Below are 19,999 nucleotides of genomic sequence, written 5' to 3'. Positions count from 1 at the left end.
CAAATACAGGTTTTGATATTTTTTTTAAGGTTCAAACAACATTTTCGAAAAAAAGGTTTTGTACGAAAAGTTTTGAAAGGTTGAAAAAAGAAAAAAAAAAAGGGTTTGCATCATTGATGAGGACTCTACCCTACTGTACTCTACTCAAAGCTGTGAATGTGAAAACGTCTCGTGTCTTTGCGAGCATTTCACAAATGTGGATGTGAGTTTTCAGTAGTATGAATTTGTGTGAAAGTTTGTTTGTGTAAGGACAGTCTGAATTATTTCCTAAACAGCCCATCATACATGGAGTTGGTATTTTACAACTATTGAGGCCACTGTACTCACCCCTTTGACCAAATAATGTCTCGCCACAATATTATTGCAAATGTCTACAGAGAAGTGATTGGAGTTCATTGCTTGGTTCTTGTCCAGACATGCAGTGCGAGTTATTGAATCAATTCGATTAGCCACAGGCTGTCAACAGTCGACTCGGAAAAATACGCTTTACACGTCATGACTTGTTTACATGTTTTATTATTTTTCCTAAGTCAAGCAAACCGAGAGCATCTTAAATCTGTAACACAAGCAGCTTTTAAAGTCCTGCCTGAGCCTTAGAACACGTCAACACGGGGTATAAGCCCATCATCATGAGCGCTACATGACACTGTTATAACCTCAACAGAGATGTCGTGAACAGTAAGAACGGCTGCTGTCGGTTCAGTTCAACTGACTCGACACGTTCACGACACGTTCCGGTTCTGAGGTAATTAAGCCGGTCGGCTAGCATTAGTGGCTGGACAACGAGCAGTTATCTGAACAGCGGTTTGCGTCGCGATAGTGTGAAGTCAGGTGTCTCGAGCAGGCGTAATGTCCCAACGGGTTTCTATCAGCACGTTGCCCTCCGGGTTGGTCTCTACCTTGGCATAGCTTTGGCATTAAGAGGTTAAAGGTGGCAGGATCAATGGGGCAGGAAAAAAGGCTTTGTTCATTTCATGACAATTTAAAGCCTTACTATAACTCAGAAGGCCTTTGGACCAATGGGGAGTGAGGAAACATTCTAACATTTAGAAAATACTTAAGTAAATACAGTTAGAATTACTGAAAGGGGCAAAACAGTTCACAGTGAACCACGCATACCCATGTATGCATCACATTGCTTGTTTTCCTTCTTTCAGTTAAAGATGATCTAAACTTGGAAGTGCATCTTCGTAATCATACAAACATATCCACTTAGAAGCTTTAGCTTATTCTATAAACGAGGAAAAGTGCTCTTTAGCAAATTAGTAAATAGGACTTTCATGATAACATTACATCAATGTCATTGTTAGAACCCAAATCTAACAGTAGACTTGCATTTAGTCTAGCTTCCCTTGCTGGGTTCAGATGATTGAACAGGAGTTCCTCAATAACAAATGAACAGATATGATAAAATACAAACAAAGATGTTAAAATGAAACATATAAGAAGCATATTCAACCCAGGATGAGGTTTGCTATATATAAAAATAAAACATAGTTCACAAAGTTTTGGCAGAACACATGATATGGAACTATGCTTTGATTGACACGGAGGGTTGTTTTTTAAAAACATTATTTTTTTTTACTTACAATTCTTCACTATCGTTATCCACTATCTTTGGGTTTACCTGAGATTCCATTCGTCCCTCAGGGCAATACTCTTAAAACACAGGCTTTCAGACTGATTGATTTGATCAATCGATTGATTAGGCATAGTCAGTTACATACGTAGCCAGACATTCAGGCGTGCAGAAGGCATCCTCGTATAGCATTATCTGATTGGACATTTCCACAAAACCATGGTTCAACCACACTCTCTGGTCTTACCTAGAATGCACCTGACCTGCAGGCTCTACCACTTTCAAACCACTCATGACCGCCACACAACCTCTCCAAACAACTTAAAGGAATTTGCTAAGAGAAAAAGAGAAGTTAGGCTTTAGCTTCACGAGAGGGAACTATCCTTATACACTCCCTCTAGGGACTGTTTGTTAAGACTGTCTTGGAATGCACTATATATATATATATATATAGGGAGAGAGAGATGGAGAGATAAATATTGCCATTACTAGAAGCATGATTACTGTTGATACATACAGTGACCTCCTTACCACTAGAGGCACCAGACCGAGATTTAGCACCTTTCTCTTCTTCATCTCTCACTAGCTCTCGGAGTGTAACTACCTCTGAAGGCCACTAGGGGGTGGAAGACACTCACAAAAGCCGTTTTCTTCTTTTTTGTCTTTTTTCTTATATTGAAATTTCAGTTTTTCCCCACGTTCCTCCAGCTCTGATCACTCCTCATCCACCGTCTCCCTTTTCGATTCGTCGGCTTTCTGTTCCAGGACCTGAGGGGCGGGGCTAGGCAGGGTCACGACCTCGGCAGCTGTTAGCAGCGTCGGATCTTGGTGATCAATGTCCTTCCTGGAGGACGAGTCATCCTGCGAAGAAAATAGGGTTTCTTTCTCCACATTTCTTCAGTTTTACAACCGAAATCTAGGTTTGGCTTGCTCATTGGATAACAAAATATAGTTTTGCGGGCTCAAACTCACCTGCTCTGCGAATCGGGGGTTCACCTGCTCCCCAAACTCCTGTGACTCCGCCTCCTCCCCGTTTGAGTGACAGCTGGGACTTGGAACCTCAATGCCGTGGCTTTCCAAAATGGCCGCCTCTGACAGAGACAGCGACGGAGGGAGGAGATGAGAGGGGAGGGGAGGAAGAGGGAGGAGATGAGAGGGGAGGGGAGGAACAGGGAGGAGATGAGAGGGGAGGGGAGGAGAGAGAAGGGGGGTGACTCCGTGTTCAGTGTGTAGTAATATATCTACTTTATAGCTACATCCTCATTGGTTGAGGACTCACCAATGTTGGCCCTTCTCTTCATCTCCTTCCGCCGGTTGGCGAACCAGTTGTAGACCTTCAAAGCCGTCACCCGCTCAAACTCGGACAGCTTGCATCCTGGGGGTTTACAAGACAAGCTCAGGCATGAGAAACAGGCACACAAGCCCACACCTAGCTATCATTTCATACATGTCCACAACTCTTTATAGAAGTGTGTATTTTTTGTGTATGATGATAAATCTTATATTATTTTATATGGCCTTTAGGTGTGTTTATATTGGAAGAAGCTTGGCATAAATTATTTGGCTATTTAATATTTTATATAATATTTTTTATTAGCATTAGGTAGAGTTGTACCTTTAGTGCAGTTAGACCACATATATAAGTTTTAGGATTCCTATATGTTTAATGTATGCACCTTCCTGCCAAAGTAAATTCCTTGTCTGTGCAAACTTTCATGGCTAATAAAACCCTTTCCGATTCTGATCACATGCAGATCTGCTATATGAGGGAATAATTAGAGATAATTACCAGGTTTTTGGATGACAGAGTTGCAGGCGTTGGCAATATCCTCTCTCTTTGCCTCATCAGGATACTGATTCTCCATGAAGAAACTGTCACATGCAACACCCAGCCTATTACAACACAGCTACGTGATCCCCAACCAATAAGAATGAGTGGAACCAAACACTTAACCAATGCGGCAGAGTAGGAATACAACATCTAGCTAATGACACCCTCCCTGACCATCATCCAATCAGAAGTTCTCTCAAAGTGGTAACACTTTAGATTAATGATCACATTAGGGTTGATTGCATTCAGTACTTTTATCACTTCAGGTTCCCTTCTCTTCTCCTAGGGTCATAAATAAGGTAGACCTTGGTGGAAACAGTCCTACTGAGAGGAGGAAACCCTGCAATACTTAGTCACTCCCTCCAGCCTGTCTAAGTCACCGAGGGTAACAGTTCCTGTGTTTTCAAAAGAACATGCCAGTCCTTTCTCTACCCTGTTGGCACCTTGCCCTATCAAGTCCCCCCATCTGGATATGAATGACCTTACTCTGCAGAGACAGAAGGATCCCTCCCTCCATCTCTCCTCATCTCACCCAATCCCACCCTGCCTCCTCTCTGTCTCTCACTCTGTCCATATCTCTCTGTCTCTCTCTCTCTCTCCGTTATCCTAACCTCTGTATTGTCCTTCAGCGCGGGTCTAAACTAGCCCATAAAGAACAGCACTGCAGCAGTACTGCGTAATCCGGGAGCGAGGTACTCTGATTCTAACCACGCACGCACGCACGCACGCACACACACACACACACACGTGCTTTACTTTGCATGTATGCACACCAAGCATGTGTGCTAAACTTTTTGCCCAAGACTGTTGCATAGTACTATATAAGGGGATTGGGATGTTCTGAGTGGCCGACCTCTCCATGATTGACTGGCACTCCTTCCTCCAGGTGAACCTGCTGCCCCGACGCAACCTCAGGGGCCCGCCCCTTTCCCCAGGTAAGATCGCCGTCCTCCAATCAGGTTCCTCCTTCACCAGAGAGCGCATAGACAGCGTGGCGCCTGTGGGGGAGTGACACAGACACAACTCACACCTTCCAGAAAACATCGAAACCTGACGACCAATCAAATCAATCCAAATGGTTGTGCAGACAATAAGAAAACCTGTCGTGACTCGTGACACGAGATGTCTAAACAGAACAGAGTTGCTGGGATGTACCTCAACAGTATAACAGTGCTTCCCTCTCGTTTTATTCCCATCAGACATTTGAATTATTCATAAAGTTCCCATTACAAGTGTAAGCAGCAGATGGTGTGTTGATTGAGATCATTGAGGTGCATCCCAAACACCACACAGAGAGCCAGTGGTCACACACAGGCATGCAGGCTATGTGATGATTAGGTATCAAGGGGGAAAGGTTCCTACACTGTCCCACAACCATAGTGTCTAGGCCCCGGCCTAGACCTGGGCTTTACCTGGTTGGGTCTGGGCCTGGGTCTGGGTCTGGGCCTGGGCCTGGGCCTGGGTCTGGGCCTGGGCGGCTGCCGCTGCAGCAGTGTACCATGGGAGCAGGTGCATCAGCAGCTCCCTCTGTCTGCCCCAGGGCGTGCTGGAGACACCGGCGGCGATGGCCCCCGCGCCTGCCGCACCCGCCGCGCCCGTCCCGTCTCTGTCCCCTCCCCTGGCCCTGGCCACGGGACCCTGGCCGTGCTGGCTTTCACTGCATCTCAGCCCTTCAGGTCAGGACAAAACCAGGGGTCAGGCAGGCCACAGCCACGGATGGGCAAACCAATAGTAGGTAGATAAGAGACAAGAGTTGGGCACACTTCTTTGGAGGGCGTTTTTCTTTTTTTTTTTTATGATCCTCATTTCTTTTCTTTTTTCTCGGTGGACCCCTGAGATCGGTGCCAGACGCAGTCCGAAAGGAGCTCTCGGTAAATCTCGTTCTATCCGAGTCAAAAGCACAAACTAGTCATGCTCAGGACACGCCCCAAGCCGAGACGACGTCAGCCGTGTCTGTCTGGACAGACGTACAGGAGACCAGAGAAAGGCTAGTTAAGCCAAAACAATTAGCAGTCCTTTGTTAGTATGGGTGTTATTGTTAGCCTGTTAGCCATGTTGGAATGAAAACCAGCACCCGAGTATCTCTGGGATCTGAAGGGAAAGCTAGTCGAAGGAGCCACAGCAGAGCTTGGGGTGGTGGAAGGGGAGGGGGTGAAGAAGGAACAGGGAATGCACTGAAGGACAGAAGATGGTCCAGGGAGGTTTGTTAGATGCAATAATAACAGAAATGAATAAGAATGACCATTACACCATTATTAATATTAATCATTTCAGTCTAAATTAACAAGAGCCAATTATCATGAGTTTTTTTTTCTTCCCGTTACATCCCCAGAGTTTACCTAGACATACTCCCAGTTGATCATGTCTAACCTCGGGTTAAGGTGGTTGGCTCAGGGCAGGTTGAAACCTGCCTGTGTAGCAGTTATACAGCCCACCAGAGGACACAGAAAGGTCGATGGTGCCAGCTGTTATCTAGGAGCATGTATGGACCACAACCACCCGCTGGAATTCCATCTGAAACATCAGATGACTTCATTATCGATTAGCATCTAGAGTGACACTTCTGTTTTTATCTTTCACGTCTTTCCACTTAGAGCGACCTGATAGGTTGTTTGCCTCCTCTGAGTCCCCCCCCCCCCCCCCCCCCACTAACTCCTCCCCCCTGGACCAGGACGGATGGAGGGGGAGGAGGGAAGGGGGGTGCACAGTGCAAGCCATTGGGACAGGGGATGGGTGAGTGAGGACGGATGGACAGGGAAAGAAGTGGCAAGCAGCACAAACAAATATCGTCCCCCCAAACACACAGCATAACCCTAACCCCATCCTTAAATATCTTAGCCCCTTAGCCGATTAACTTCCCCCTTCACCACCCCCCCCCCCCACCTCCACCCTAATCGAGCCCTTACCAGGGCTGTTCCTCTCCAGCAGATACCAGCGATAGAAAGCCCTGCGCTTGGTGTCACTCATCTCCAGGCCCTGCTGCAGCAGCCACTGGGAGATGTAGCTCTGGCTGATGCCTGGAGGAGCAAGAGGAGACAGGTGGAGGAAGAGGAAGAGGAGGAGTAGGAAGAAGAGACAGGTGGAGGAAGAGGAAGAATAGGAAGAAGAGACAGGTGGAGGAAGAGGAGGAGACAGGTGGAGGAAGAGGAAGAGGAGGAATGGGAAAAAGAGACAGGTGGAGCAAGAGGAGGAGGAGGGGGAGGAGACAGGTTGAGGAAGAGGAGGATAAAACAGGTGGATACATTTTTATAATTTAGATCGAAAAAAAGACTAGATAAATGCATAATAAACTATACTTATCCCCAATTAGGATCAGATTTGGTCCCCTATATAGTTAGTGTGGAGATAGTTAGTGTTGTACCTGTGACTTGGCCCACGATGGCTTGGGAGATCCTGCGATTGTTGAGGAACGTTTTGATCTCCTCCTTCACCAGGTTACTGTCCCTCCTGCAACACCGAGCATCACACAGTCACAACACGCACTTCCTGTTTCCTGAGAATCCCCAAGGGATTAGAACCCAAAAGGGTTCTAATGAGAGGGGAGCAGGGCTGCTGTGGTGTGTTTCAGGAAGGGAATTTTCCCCCCAAAAGGGGCCAAATCGTTTATAGCCATTTGAACCTACAAAAGTTCCGTTCTGCCCCAGCAGAATCTGACATGCTCTGTTTCCATCCTTCCCTAAACACTCGACCCACATTCGTCACGCTAACTGAGAATAACCCAGTCTCTGGGGACAGTTCCTGTCCTGTGATGTTATTATGGTCTCCATGTCTCTGCACACTTTTATGGCCCGTTTGTCTTCCTTCAGTCTAACCTGAATAACCATAATATACATCTTGTTTTTTACAAAGTGTGTATCTTGCCACATTGCAATTTGCACTGTTACACTATTTGTATATTTTATACTATTTGTATTTTTATATTGTAAATTATGGTTACTTTATATATATTTTTTAATCTGTATTTCTAAATCCCCTTAGTACTCATTTTTTGGTACTACAATTTGTACCTTTAGTATAGTTAGAACACATATTTAAGATTCCTATATGTTGAATGTTCCTGCCAAAGTCAATTCCTTGTCTGTGCAAACATTCCGATTAAAAGCCTTTCTGATCTACCGCTTTTGCTCTATCCTTCTACGGTAAGCTACCAGTTAAGGTCATTATTATATTGTAATGTTACCAGTTATTGATATTTTATTTAATTCCGTCTCCTCACCTCATGTACTCCTCCACCTTCTCCTCCAGATCCCAGTCTTCTTCTCCCATGATGTCATAGCTGAACGACCTTTGAACTCCGACCCCCGGTGGGTACTGGGGCGGGGGCGAGGCTTCGTAGCTGTTGCTAGGAGACAGCGAGGCGCCATCCAGGCCAGGGGTCTGCGTGGTGGCGGAGGCCAGAGAGAGGGAGGAGGAGGAGGAGAGGGAAGAGGAGGAGGAGGGCGCAGGGGCCGTGGCCGGGGTAGGGGTGGTGTTGGAGGGGGCTGCGTGCGGGTCAAAGTATGGAGGCCGGTGGTCTGGCTCCAAGCGCTCCAGGGACTCCAAGGCGTGGATGATCTGGGGCTTGGTCATCCCTGAGAGACGAAGGCGCTGGAGCAGATCGATCTGTTCTATGGTGTAGCGCGGCTCCACCTCACAACACTCCATCCTGGCATCTTAAGGGTTGTCATGGAAATTACGTATTACAAAAAGGCAATAAAAAAAAAATATATATATATATATATATATATATATATATAAATATATACAGTATACACACACGTTTTTTCTTCCCATTAAATTAACATACTTAATTACATAACTCTGCGATAACACTATCAAGTTACTGTCTAAAAATAACCGTAGGCTATAGATTTGTCGCAAATCTGGAAATAAAACTATACTTTGTTTTCTTTATGTAACAGTCAAGCGAGCTTGACCACACACTGCAGTGTCCTCTCCGAAGTATCGGTCATTTAAAGTCTGGGCAACTTTGGCACAAGTTATTTGGCAGTCACGTCACACTACTCAAGTGCCAAATATTCGGTCTAAATATGACAGGCAGCATATTTTAACGAAATATGTTTACTCTACTGATACAACACGAGCAAAAATGCAGGGACTGTTTTGTGTGATTTGTTGGTTGCGGTACCTGATAATGAGGGTGACAGGCGACCCGAAGGTAGCGGTTCAGTGCGTGGGGTCGCAGCCGCTTGACACCACTGTCGCATGGTTTGGCGGAGCTGTGTAGCTAGTGAGAGAGAAGTGACGTGCTGCAGTACGGTGCACTCAATAGCCTGAGAAGCTAGCTGGCTAGCTAGCTAACTATAAAAGTAACTCTGGCTAGATAAGTTAAGTTAGCTAAGCCAGTGTGCACGACAATATTATAAGCCAACGTTAGCTGGCTAGTAAACACAGCCAATGACAATGTTACAGCAGTCTAACCACCTAATCGTGGAAGCGGATGCACAATATTAGCCATCTAACTGGCTAGTAGCTAGAGTAGCTAATTTTGCTAGCTAGTCTACCTACTAGCCAGTTAGCTAGACCGTTAACGGGATGCTATCCCCCTCTGCCTTCTTACCTCCCGCTGTTGTGGTGGCAGTCTGCAGCCGGGTGTACGTGGAGCGTGGCGGGCAAAGCAGTCAGTGCACTGTCGGTAAAATACTTGTCTCTCCGATTGTGCACACCAACCCCGCCTTGGCTGCCTATTGTAGTCAATTAGCTAATGAAGGTGATCCTTGCAGGGTCACACAGTCCAGGCATGCAGCAGAGGAGAAACCGAGTCAGTACGTGGGGAGTCGGTCTCAATAATATTGACCCCTCACCCGCCACAGTACCGGTGTGGTGATCCAGGAAGTAGTTTATGAATTGCCAAGGAGGGAGACTCAAAACATCTTAAGCAACGGCTTCGATAAAAACTTTGGGTTTCTAACCATATCAAGTTTCCAAGATCTAAACCTATAGGTTTGGGGTTTTAAAACTTAGTAGCCCAAGCCCTAAATCTGCATTCTTTTTTCAGTCAATTGAAAGCCGGTTTGGTCATTGGCAACACATTATTCATCAATAGTTTTGCATGACCACACAGACACGCACTCTTGTATACACTTCATTAGTGAATCACAGCTTGTCTCAGAAGATGTTATGTAAAACAGGCTACCATTCCTATCCCTGCTATAGTGAATAAGTCTGATTACCCACTTAGAGCCACACACTGCCCCTCCCTCCCTTATAACTTTGTTGGCAGTGATCCCAAGTAAGAAAGAGAGGCTGTCCTTGACTTGGTAGTGGTTAGATACATAGAGAGGCCACACCTGACAAATAAATACTCCCTAATGCAGCGTACAAAGAGGCAGCCGACTTACTGAGTAGAAAAAGTTTTCCTAGAATGTTTTGTATTGAAGACCGAGTAATGTCTGTCACGGTTAGAGATATATAAGGGCTGAAAATACCAACACAACTGCAACATGAACTGGGCTTTCCTACAGGGTCTCCTGAGTGGGGTCAACAAGTACTCCACTGCCTTCGGCCGTATCTGGCTGTCGGTCGTGTTCATCTTCAGGCTCATGGTGTTTGTGGTGGCGGCGGAGAAAGTGTGGGGCGACGAGCAGAAAGACTTTGACTGCAACACCCGCCAGCCGGGCTGCCACAACGTGTGCTACGACCACTTCTACCCCGTCTCCCACACTCGTCTCTGGGCCCTCCAGCTCATCTTCGTCACCTGCCCCTCCCTCCTGGTGGTGCTCCACGTCGCGTACCGGGACGGACGTGAACGGAAACGCCGGCTGAAGCACGGCGAGGACTGCGTCCCCATCTACGACCACACGGGGAAGAAGCGAGGAGGGCTGTGGTGGACCTACTTTCTGAGCCTGGCTTTTAAGTTGGTGGTGGATGCCGTGTTCATCTTCCTGGTGTTCTACATCTATGAGGACCCTTTCTTTCCCCTTGTGGTCAAGTGCTCAGAGGACCCATGCCCCAACGTGGTGGACTGCTTCATCGCCAGGTGAGCTGTTGTAATCGTCAAGACGTGATTCTTTTCACATCTTCTTGTCTTGTCTTTCCTTCTTTTTGAGCGACTAGTAAGATATAACTGACAGCTTGTTATTTGTGGTGTGATATACACCGTGTATGTTTATATCTGTATGTATTGGTAATGGGTGTGTGTTCTCTCTGACTTCAGGCCCACAGAAAAGCGAGTGTTCACCGTGTTCCTGGTGGTGACCAGTGTCGTGTGCATCCTCCTCACCCTGTTGGAGATGGTGTACCTGGTGGGGAAGAGATGTGGCGAGTGCTGCAGAGGATCTCACCCTGGTCGAGGGCGATCGTCTGTCATGTCGACCGCCCCCCTGACCACAAAGGGCAGTTTGGTGTTGAACGGGCCAGGGCTGCAGAAAATGAAGCTGGCTGAGATGCATGATGGCACTGCTAAGACTCAGATCTCTGCACCGCCCTACAGCCAGGAGTTACCTCCGGAGAAAGGTGTATGCTGTTCGGAAAATCACTGACCCCTTCGTTTAAAACTGTGTGGCTATATGAATGACTTATCAGAACAAACTTTATGTTTTTGTTAAATGTATGATATGTATTGTTTACTACAGTTTTTCATTTGCATACAGGAAAATTATTTTTTCTTGTAGTTTCAAATAAAGCCTCATGTTTCTGAATTTTAAACTTTGCGAATGACCTGTTTCAAATCCCATTTCTACAACCACATATACTGCTAATAATAATAACTGAATTTAATTTCCAAACCGCCTTTCTCTGCACTCATGGACACTGTACAGAGGTTCAAAAAACATTCAAAGCAGCAGAAAAATGAAGAATACAACAACATTAAAAGCAACAGAAGGAAGCAGTGCAATTGCCATTAAGTGGACAAAGCAGTTTTACAGAGATGTGTTTTGAAATGGGGAAATTAATCAATATTTATACTGCATGTCCCCATATGCAAGTGATACGATAACATTTTACATTACATTTTACATTCAGTCATTTAGCAGAAGCTCTTATCCAGAGCGACTTACAGTAAGTACAGGGACATTCCCCCCGAGGCAAGTAGGGTGAAGAGCCTTGCGCAAGGACACAACATCATTTTCCACAGCCAGGAATCAAACCGGCAACCTTCTGATTAGTAGCCTGATACCCTAACCGCTCAGCCATCTGACTCCCCATAAGGCTCAATAAGACGGGGATGTGGATGGCTCAGAGACAAAATGTTCATGCGTTCAATAATCTGGATCATTTTCTCATTGCTCATTGAACATTTCACCAACTAGTCAGCAATCAGAATCAGAATTTGAATTTGTTCAATTACCGGATTTGTTCAATTACCATTCAACGAATGCTGAGACAAGCATGTAGGCATTTAAATGGACCTCACTGGGAAAAAGTTCACTCAACACAAGTGTACTGTACACAAAATTGAAGACAGTATTTGAATTTCCAATTCAACCAAGTCACAAATTAAATCAAGATAAGGGCACTGAAAAGCCTTGATTTATTGCACGTGGGCAGTGGAGAGCAGGGAGTGGTGATTAAGGACAAGTACAGTGCCTACTCCTAAACTGGCAATTTTAAAGTATTTCACACCCATATCTGTCCTCCCTGCAAGCCTGGGATTAGGTAACAGTGGCTGTTGATGTGAGAGAACTGGTGTGGTGAAGTACCTCCCTACCAGAGAACAGCACACTGGGATACAACACCTCACTCTGAAGAATAATGACTCAAGCATTGATAACCTCCAAATCTGCTCTCTGTTGGATTGTAATGCTGTTTCTTTATGAATCCATATCTTCGTATCTTGGCTTCCTGGGAGTTTCCTGTTTGGATTTCAGTTTAATCTTTTCATTTGGTTTAATCTCTGTTTGGAGAGAGCGAGCTCTGGGGTGCAACCGAAACCAAGCTTGTGTGTGTCGATCAGAGGTGCAAGCAGTACCGATCGACAGATACCAAACTCACCCACCGGGAAAAGCTGAAGCTCTGTTACCATAACAACCCCACCTTTGCCTGCAATTCAATCCAGACATTCATGGTTAGTCAGAGAAGGCTCACCAGGCTAGAAGTGATAGGATCCAGCCAGCCAATCACAGTTTGGCTCTGATCTGCAGGTATTTACAGATCACCGTGGTCTTAAACGGGTGACAGGAACCTCGGCTGAAGTTCTGTCTGAGGCAGGGCTAATAGGACCAGCGTGTGAGGTGTGGATCTCTGTGAGGTGTGTGGGTGTGTGGATCTCTGTGAGGTGTGTGGATCTCTGTGAGGTGTGTGGGTGTGTGGATCTCTGTGAGGTGTGTAAAGGTGTGGATCTCTGTGAGGTGTGTGGATATCTGTGAGGTGTGTGGATATCTGTGAGGTGTGTGGGTGTGTGGATCTCTGTGAGGTGTGTAAAGGTGTGGATCTCTGTGAGGTGTGTGGATATCTGTGAGGTGTGTGGATCTCTGTGAGGTGTGTGGATATCTGTGAGGTGTGTAGATATCTGTGAGGTGTGTGGATATCTGTAAGGTGTGTGGATATCTGTGAGGTGTGTTAGAAAGGTGTTGCCGAATTACGGCTATAAGAAAGCTTTGAAAAAGACAATCGTATCAGTCTATTGTGTGAACAACCAACACAAGTCATTGCGAGCTGATAAGATTCCAGTAGTATACCCATGTGCAATTTTTATTTTATCCGAACGGATGTCAAAACTTGAAAGACCACACCTTTGAATATGACCCAGAGGTCCAGTGCAAAGACAGTCACACTTGATTGGGGTGGGAGAAGTTAAGACGTAGTATATCTTGTTTCAATACGTTTTTATTTTCTTTTGGTCCACAGACATCTGAATGTGGCCAGTGGAGGACACTTGAGAGACTAAGTATGAAAACGACTGATAATCACTCATTTGCATTTTAATTCCAACACTTTTTCCCTTTGAAGCTGATTTTAACCAATGGAAAAATAAGTTTGCTTTTGAGAGTTTTTTCAAGTGTCATGTAATCATATTTCTGGAAATGTTGTCATTCGTGTAGTAGGTATGTGTTTCACAAACCGTAGTGAAGAGCACTTGATGAGGGCTCCAAGGGCAACGGTTTTGATTAAATATTAAAGGAGACTTTCTTCAAAGCAACCACCCATGAAAAACACTTCAGGAGAGTGAGTGGGTGTGAGAAGTGATTTAAAGACTAGGATCAGAGGAGAACAGCACACAAACATCTTCAGTCTAAATTCTATATTTAAAAAGAGAATGAAGTTGGCCTAAAGTAACACACAGGAGTTTATTTGATGTTAACGCATACTCCAAACTCTTTTTATGGTGCATTATTTAGGCTATACTGCAAGTTCTTGTTTTCTTTCAGTTGGAGGCGTCTGAATTTGGTTAATCACCAAAAACATGTTGTTTTATATTGCCTAGATATCTTAATTTCTCGCTGCAAATAAACAAACTATCTTTTATTTTCTTCAGGTTTCTGCAATCAAAGACTAGCATCTCATTGTTGAAACTTTAGAGGTGAACGGAGAGGATTCGGAACTGCCCTCATGGACTGGTCCAAGTTCCAGGGCCTCCTGAGTGGGGTCAACAAGTACTCCACGGGCTTTGGTCGTATCTGGCTGTCCGTCGTCTTCGTCTTCAGGGTCATGGTGTTCGTGGTGGCAGCGGAGAGGGTGTGGAGCGACGACCAGAAAGACTTTGACTGCAACACCCGCCAGCCTGGCTGCACCAACGTCTGTTACAACTACTTCTTCCCCATCTCCCACACTCGTCTCTGGGCCCTCCAGCTCATCTTCGTCACCTGCCCATCGTTCATGGTCGTTCTTCACGTGGCGTACCGGGAGGAGCGCGAACGCAAGTATCAGGCCAAACACGGCAACGACGTCCATCTCTATGACAACCCTGGGCAGAAGCACGGAGGGCTGTGGTGGACTTACCTCCTCAGTCTCTTCTTCAAAACAATTATTGAGGTGTCCTTCCTGCTCATGCTCCACCTCATCTACAACAACTTTGACATGCCGCGCCGCGTCAAGTGCAACATGCAGCCGTGTCCCAACATAGTAGACTGTTACATCGCACGGCCAACAGAGAAGCGCGTCTTCACCTACTTCATGGTAGGAGCGTCGGTCATCTGCGTGGTCCTCAACGTCAGTGAGATCTTTTACCTGATGGCCATGCGGGGTCAGAAGCTCAGTCAAAGGGGCAGGCTCCGTACCTCCAGGGTAGCGTGTTCGGAGCAAAGATCATAAGTGCTGTGAGGTGCCAAAGACTGCGATGCGTGAGGTAAACTGCAGTCAAGCCAAAAGTGCCGTAAATTATTGTAAATAATGAGTTCAAGAAGACAATGATTTGTAGCCGATGTGCGGCATGTAACCTGAATTAGCTAATAGGCCTGTCAATTATTCATGTGAATGTTTTAAAGCATAGAAGCATACAAGCAATGTTTTGAATACCCTGACAGTACCATACAGTACCATACAGCCTGCATATTGTCATGTCAAGTCATGTTCACACAATAAACAGATAAACAAATCATTTTATTCCACTCTTTTGACTCTTAACCTCAACCTATCTTTGCCATACTTGAATTGCCAATTTAAGTATAGAGCTGATTTGCAATCATTTTTCTCCAAGCGAAAATGCTAAGAATATATCCCACATCACGTTATTAGTTTATTTTTACGTGGTATTTATTATTGAAATGTTAAAAAACTATTATTTGCTTTATAGGATATTCAATATCCTATTGTTACATGTGAGCTCACCTGAGCTGGTGCGATGATCTCATTTCCCGGCGGGGGGCGCTAATGTTCCATTAAGAAAGCAGAGGATCATCCAACCACCAACTTCACTCCGGTTCCTCAGTTATTGAAATAAAGTTATTTAGATTCCAACAACTAGTATTTGTATCACTGTATCAAGGGAAACCCCACAGAATTGTTCTTTTTGACAACCAGACCTACAAAAAGCGGTTCTGCAAAGAGGAATTTGAATGAACAGGTAAACCGAAAAACGTCCTGGGGGTTGTAGGAGATAGTTAACTTGTGTTTGTAAATGAGCGCACCTGTGGGCGGTCTAGTCCACCGAAAACCAGTGCAATCTTCATTCTTCAAGAGCAAGCCAGACCAGCCACACTCCGAAGCATAGGCTACACATAACCTAATCGAAATCACTAGCTGCCTCTGTGGATGATGAATTAATCCGGAAACCAAAAGATCCATTATGGCCAAGACAGGTAAATAAAAGATGAAGGTAGCATATCGAAATTTGGACATGGATGAGGACGGGTGAATGAAATCACGAGCTGCTTACAGTTAGGTTGTGTAACTTAAGTTATGCATAGATCTGATCAAGCAATGGTATTTCTGGCAATATGATCGATATAACAAATATATATTACACACTACGGTGGAGAAGGACATCATCAACCTTGAGTCCTGGTCACTTGCATGGGTGTGGTTACGGCAGACTCTTCAGACATATTGGAACCTGGTAGATTGTGACTTAACCAGCTGTACACAGGAATGAGAAGAATGTGGAGGTTGTCTTTTGGGCCGAGAATAAAACTTCCCCTATGGGAACACACACACATGCACACAGACATACACACTAGCTTTCCATTCATTAATCATTCCATGAAACTGGTTTCAGTTGTCATCCAAACCCATAATCAAGTTTACACACATGCTTACAGTGTCTTATAATCTGAAGGGCTGTACATCATGCTAATGCTGTGCGCACACACAGCAGCTGCCTTGTGGGCCTTGCACGTGTCCTGACTCTCTGTTCAGTGTGCTCAACCCCTTGGTTGAACGATTTGTGACTGACCTGCGGGAGGTGTATTCAGCTGATAATGATTAATAACAGTGACATCTCCACCGTTGTTTTAACCCTGAGTCTGTGTATCAGGTCAGTATGACAGGAATAGTTCATTTAGAGGACTTTGATCCTTGGTGAAACATGATGTTGGGTTAGAACAACTTCCACTGAGTCAGCCGAGTGCTTTCTGCTTCCCTCACGTGGGTGCACTCATGCACGCACGCACACGGGCTGCACAGCTTCTCACCAGGGTGCATCTCTTTGATTTATCTTTGTCAGGGTGTCTTTGTTTTCATATGTGGGTGGCTTCTTTTTTTTCACAACCGAGGCTGCAGCCGTTGTATACAATTTTTCTTACGAAAAAGTCTGGAGATGGGGGGACGGGGGGGACGGACGGCAACATATTTCTTGTTTTTCAGAAAGTGAAATGCCAGCTTTTATATGAGGTAAAATGAAGCCTAGGCCCCTGCCTCCACGATACCTCTCTATTTATCGACATGTCTGTCTCCCACGCGCCCTGGCCCTCTCCTCCCCAGATGTGTGCTGCTCCAGGCTGGACGAGCCCAAGGCTCTGATGAAGATGGGTCTGAGCATGGTGCTGCTGGGTCACATCAACTTCCTGCTGGGGGCGCTTGTCCACGGGGCGGTGCTCCGACACATCAGCCTGCACAAGGCCAGCTCCCCCACCTACGCCGTGTCCAACGTGATGGCCCTCACCGCGGGCCTCGTGGTGAGACGCGCGCCGCGGCGCTACGCAGGATACATGTCCTGGGTTTTCGGATGTTTGTTTCGTGTAGTTGCGCTGCGTGATGTATGTGTTTGTTGGTAAAGCCTGACAGATGGTAGATGAGGGGGTGCGGTTCTGACTAGAAAACAGTGTGGTTGATCTCTGCTTGTGTCGTCGCTTTAGGGAGTGGTTGTCGGGATTCTGGCTGTTATCCTGTCTAAAAACACCAAGAGCAGAATGTTGGTGAGTGTTCCTCTTCTTCCTCTCCATCCATCTGTCCGTCTTAGTACATTTACATGTAGTCATTTAGCAGACGCTCTTATCCAGAGCAACTTACAGTAAGACAGGGATATTCCCCCCGAGGCAAGTAGGGTGAAGTGCCTTGCCCAAGGACACAACGTCATTTTTTCACGGCCGGGAATCGAACCAGCAACTTTCTGATTACTAGCCCGATTCCCTAACCGCTCAGCCATCTGACCAATGTAAATATCTTCAGAGCGGGAGTTTGTGGCACAGAACCTAAAGACACATTAAAAGCACATAACATTTACAAAACAACAGTAATCCTGAATAATCATTAAGGTCATCTCTGTCTGCTTTGTTGTCTCTGTCTGCTTTGTTGTCTCTGTCCTTGTCTCCAGTTAGTCTTTTATTTCTTCATACTTTGAACTCCAGAAACGGACTCCAGGTTTCTAAGCTCTGTGTCTGGGAATCCAGGCTGAGCACAAGGGATGCAATAGGCTGTTCTTTCTCTCTCTCTCTTTTATTTCTTTCTTTCTTTGTCGTAATTATTCCCTAGTTCTTTCTTACGTCAGAGCTGTATAGCAGCTCAGACCACCAGACCAGTGATTTCACTGAGACTAGACAAACTCAAGCTGTACAGCATGAAGCCTCTCCCAGACTGGTAAATAAAGGAAACGTCAAAGTAAACACGACACAGCGAGAATAGGCATGACAGCGCCTCCACTAACTGACATTTATATGTAACCTTCTTTGCAAGACGCGAGTACGTACTGACAGACACCTGTCTGTTTGTGTTTGTGTGTCTCTCTCTCTCTCTCTCTCTCTCTCTCTCTCTCTCTCTCTCTCTCTCTCCTTAGATGTGGTCGTTGTTCACCGTTAGCCTTGCCGCTGGTCTCCTAGCTGCGGCCTCTGCCGTGGGCCTCACCGTCTCTGTTGCGAGGACTGTACTTCAGGGTGGGCGGAGCTTGCTGACTCAATGCCGGTTCCCCGATACCATTGGCTACTCCAGCATCACCAACGAGTGCCCCTTCGACCCCACGCGCATCTATGTAAGTCAAGGGGCGTGGGTTGGACATGTGTGAAGAGACCCTCTCGCCCCGACAGCCCTGAGGCTGGGGCTGTCACATCCACCTGACTGACACACGCCCACGTCGCAGTCAGCACCACCTGTCACACGCACGCACCGTGCGGATGCGTCGTGTGTTCCATACCGCCACGGCTTTATGGAAGGGATGTTCTGGGCCAGGCCTGGGCCTGCTGCCCGGTGGCCAAGTCGCCGACCTGGCCTTGTATTTCACCTGAGGGTGTCCCCTGCTGTAACCGTGGATGACAGGACTGGCTGTCACCTCCGTTTAGCCTCTCTGACTTCGAAACGCCTGCCTCAGCTTTTAAGCCGGGGCGCCGTGACGCAAGCTCTCGTTTCTCTCTGTCGGTGTTATTCTGTTGTCGATACTGTAACCCGGCGCAGGAGTCGCGTAGAGATCATTCAAGAGGAGCTGAGGTCCTTTTTTTTTTTTTTTTTTTTGACACAGTTTGGATTCTGAGGGCAGTTATATCTAAGATACGTTCTTGCAGAACTCTGTGGTTTCCAGGGTGTTTCATCATGTATGCCAGAGAAAAATCCAGAAAACAGACAACATTTTCTTCTAAAATGCATTTGTGTGTGTTCTGAACCAGCAGCTTTTTGTGAATCATGTGCCCCACACTCTTCAATAGGGCCCCCTCCCCTTCCAACTCTGAAAATGACAGCTCTACAACAACCAGACTGGTCTGAAACTCTAAATGGCTCTAAAACCCTACCCATGTACTCCTCCTCCTCTCCCCCTACCATCTCCAGAGCACCACTCTGATCCTCTGGTTTCCTCTCATCGCCACCTGTGTGGTCCAGCTGGTGTTTGCGTCTCGCTGCCTGGCCGTGTGCATCTCCTTCCTGGGACTGGCCCGTTGGCCTCGTGAGGCCAGACCCCAAGCGGGCCCCGGAGCCTCTAAAACGGTGAGGCTGGGCCCCCTCACAGGTCTCCCACTCTGTCAGTACACGCGGGCCGCGTCTCAATCCTGTGTGTGTGTGTTTTTCAGATCTTGGTGGAGCCTATTGAGGCGTCCCCCATCCCTCACACCGTTCCCCGGCAGCACCGTATTCGCCCGCCTCTTCCTCACTTCCTGTCGGAGCGGCAGCCTCTTCGTGCCCAGCAGCCCCGGCCGGGCCCCAGGGAGGCCTGGGAGGAGGCCAGTGCGCCAGAGCAGCACGAGCTGCTGGACAGAGCTTCTCTCCAGAGGTCCAGCTTCTGGGTCTGAGGGAGGGAGGGGGGGGGGGGGTCGACGACCTGTTTGGTTGAACCCTCAACCCCGGGGGAAGCCGTACCTGGTCATCCACTTCCTCCTCAAGCACTTCTCATACAAGCTGTGAACTGACCGTACATTATTTTGTTTGTTGTTGTTGTTGCTGTTGATCGTACTCTTGCTGCCTTACTTTGTGACAGTTACTCACTGTGTCATGACTCAAAGCTGTTTGTTTACATGCAGGATTGTTTCTGCAGTGCGTGTGTTGTTCTGTGTTGTCATAAATCTGTGCTCAGCTGGTTCTGTCTGACTGGTTGAAACTGAACCAGCCCAGTCTGTTTGTCTGAGGACCTGCTGTCTTAAATAGGCCCTGGCTACACATGGTAGTGACTGCTGCGGGACTGTGACGCAGCATGTCTTAGAGACGTTTGGAAAGAAGTGATAAAAACAGACATGGCTGAATTGTATTTATTGTTCCTAAATAAAAGTTGGTATCTCAACAGCTCGTCTGTAAGAATCAGGGGGCTTCAGACTGAAAGCATCAGAGTGGATCCTGACTTCCGATAGTAAAGACCT

The 19,999-nt window shown here is 46.5% G+C and overlaps 4 protein-coding genes across 6 annotated transcripts; 3 read left to right on the top strand and 1 right to left on the bottom strand.

Annotated features, from left to right (window-relative positions):
* Positions 1 to 498: 498 nt before the first annotated feature.
* On the bottom strand, positions 499 to 9,187 carry LOC146295691 (homeobox-containing protein 1). 2 transcript variants are annotated; one of them, XM_084696764.1, is made up of 11 exons: positions 8,971 to 9,187; positions 8,539 to 8,637; positions 7,627 to 8,062; positions 6,772 to 6,857; positions 6,317 to 6,427; positions 4,823 to 5,080; positions 4,264 to 4,408; positions 3,369 to 3,451; positions 2,859 to 2,954; positions 2,552 to 2,670; positions 499 to 2,440 (listed from the first exon to the last, which is right to left on the bottom strand). In XM_084696764.1, exons 2-11 carry the CDS (start codon positions 8,615 to 8,617, stop codon positions 2,294 to 2,296), a joined length of 1,560 nt encoding a protein of 519 aa, XP_084552890.1. In that variant the 5' UTR covers positions 8,618 to 8,637; positions 8,971 to 9,187; the 3' UTR covers positions 499 to 2,293. The 2 variants fall into 2 exon arrangements, with proteins under 2 accessions (XP_084552890.1, XP_084552891.1); XM_084696765.1 differs by lacking the exon at positions 4,823 to 5,080 and having other exon boundaries at positions 8,971 to 9,184.
* Positions 9,188 to 9,853: 666 nt separating this feature from the next.
* Positions 9,854 to 11,029, top strand: LOC146295690 (gap junction beta-4 protein-like). The gene is made up of 2 exons (XM_084696766.1): positions 9,854 to 10,389; positions 10,567 to 11,029. Exons 1-2 carry the CDS (start codon positions 9,854 to 9,856, stop codon positions 10,889 to 10,891), a joined length of 861 nt encoding a protein of 286 aa, XP_084552892.1. The 3' UTR covers positions 10,892 to 11,029.
* A 2,872-nt stretch (positions 11,030 to 13,901) lies between these two features.
* LOC146295689 (gap junction beta-3 protein-like) lies at positions 13,902 to 14,662 on the top strand. The gene has a single exon (XM_084696761.1). The coding sequence runs from the start codon at positions 13,902 to 13,904 to the stop codon at positions 14,601 to 14,603; it is 702 nt and encodes a 233-aa protein (XP_084552887.1). The 3' UTR covers positions 14,604 to 14,662.
* A 731-nt stretch (positions 14,663 to 15,393) lies between these two features.
* Positions 15,394 to 19,923, top strand: tmem54b (transmembrane protein 54b). Of its 2 annotated transcripts, XM_084696759.1 has the most exons (7): positions 15,394 to 15,589; positions 16,710 to 16,903; positions 17,084 to 17,143; positions 17,700 to 17,804; positions 18,001 to 18,192; positions 18,981 to 19,136; positions 19,220 to 19,923. In XM_084696759.1, the coding sequence occupies exons 1-7, from the start codon at positions 15,577 to 15,579 to the stop codon at positions 19,436 to 19,438; spliced, it is 939 nt and encodes a 312-aa protein (XP_084552885.1). In that variant the 5' UTR covers positions 15,394 to 15,576; the 3' UTR covers positions 19,439 to 19,923. The 2 variants fall into 2 exon arrangements, with proteins under 2 accessions (XP_084552885.1, XP_084552886.1); XM_084696760.1 differs by lacking the exon at positions 17,700 to 17,804 and having other exon boundaries at positions 15,398 to 15,589.
* Positions 19,924 to 19,999: the final 76 nt, after the last annotated feature.

The sequence above is a fragment of the Hypomesus nipponensis genome, chromosome 4, assembly GCF_054491055.1.
Source record: "Hypomesus nipponensis isolate SF chromosome 4, ASM5449105v1, whole genome shotgun sequence".
Classification (NCBI taxonomy): domain Eukaryota; kingdom Metazoa; phylum Chordata; class Actinopteri; order Osmeriformes; family Osmeridae; genus Hypomesus; species Hypomesus nipponensis.
Note: the sequence above shows the minus strand (reverse complement) of the source record. Positions and strands in the feature narration are given on the sequence as shown.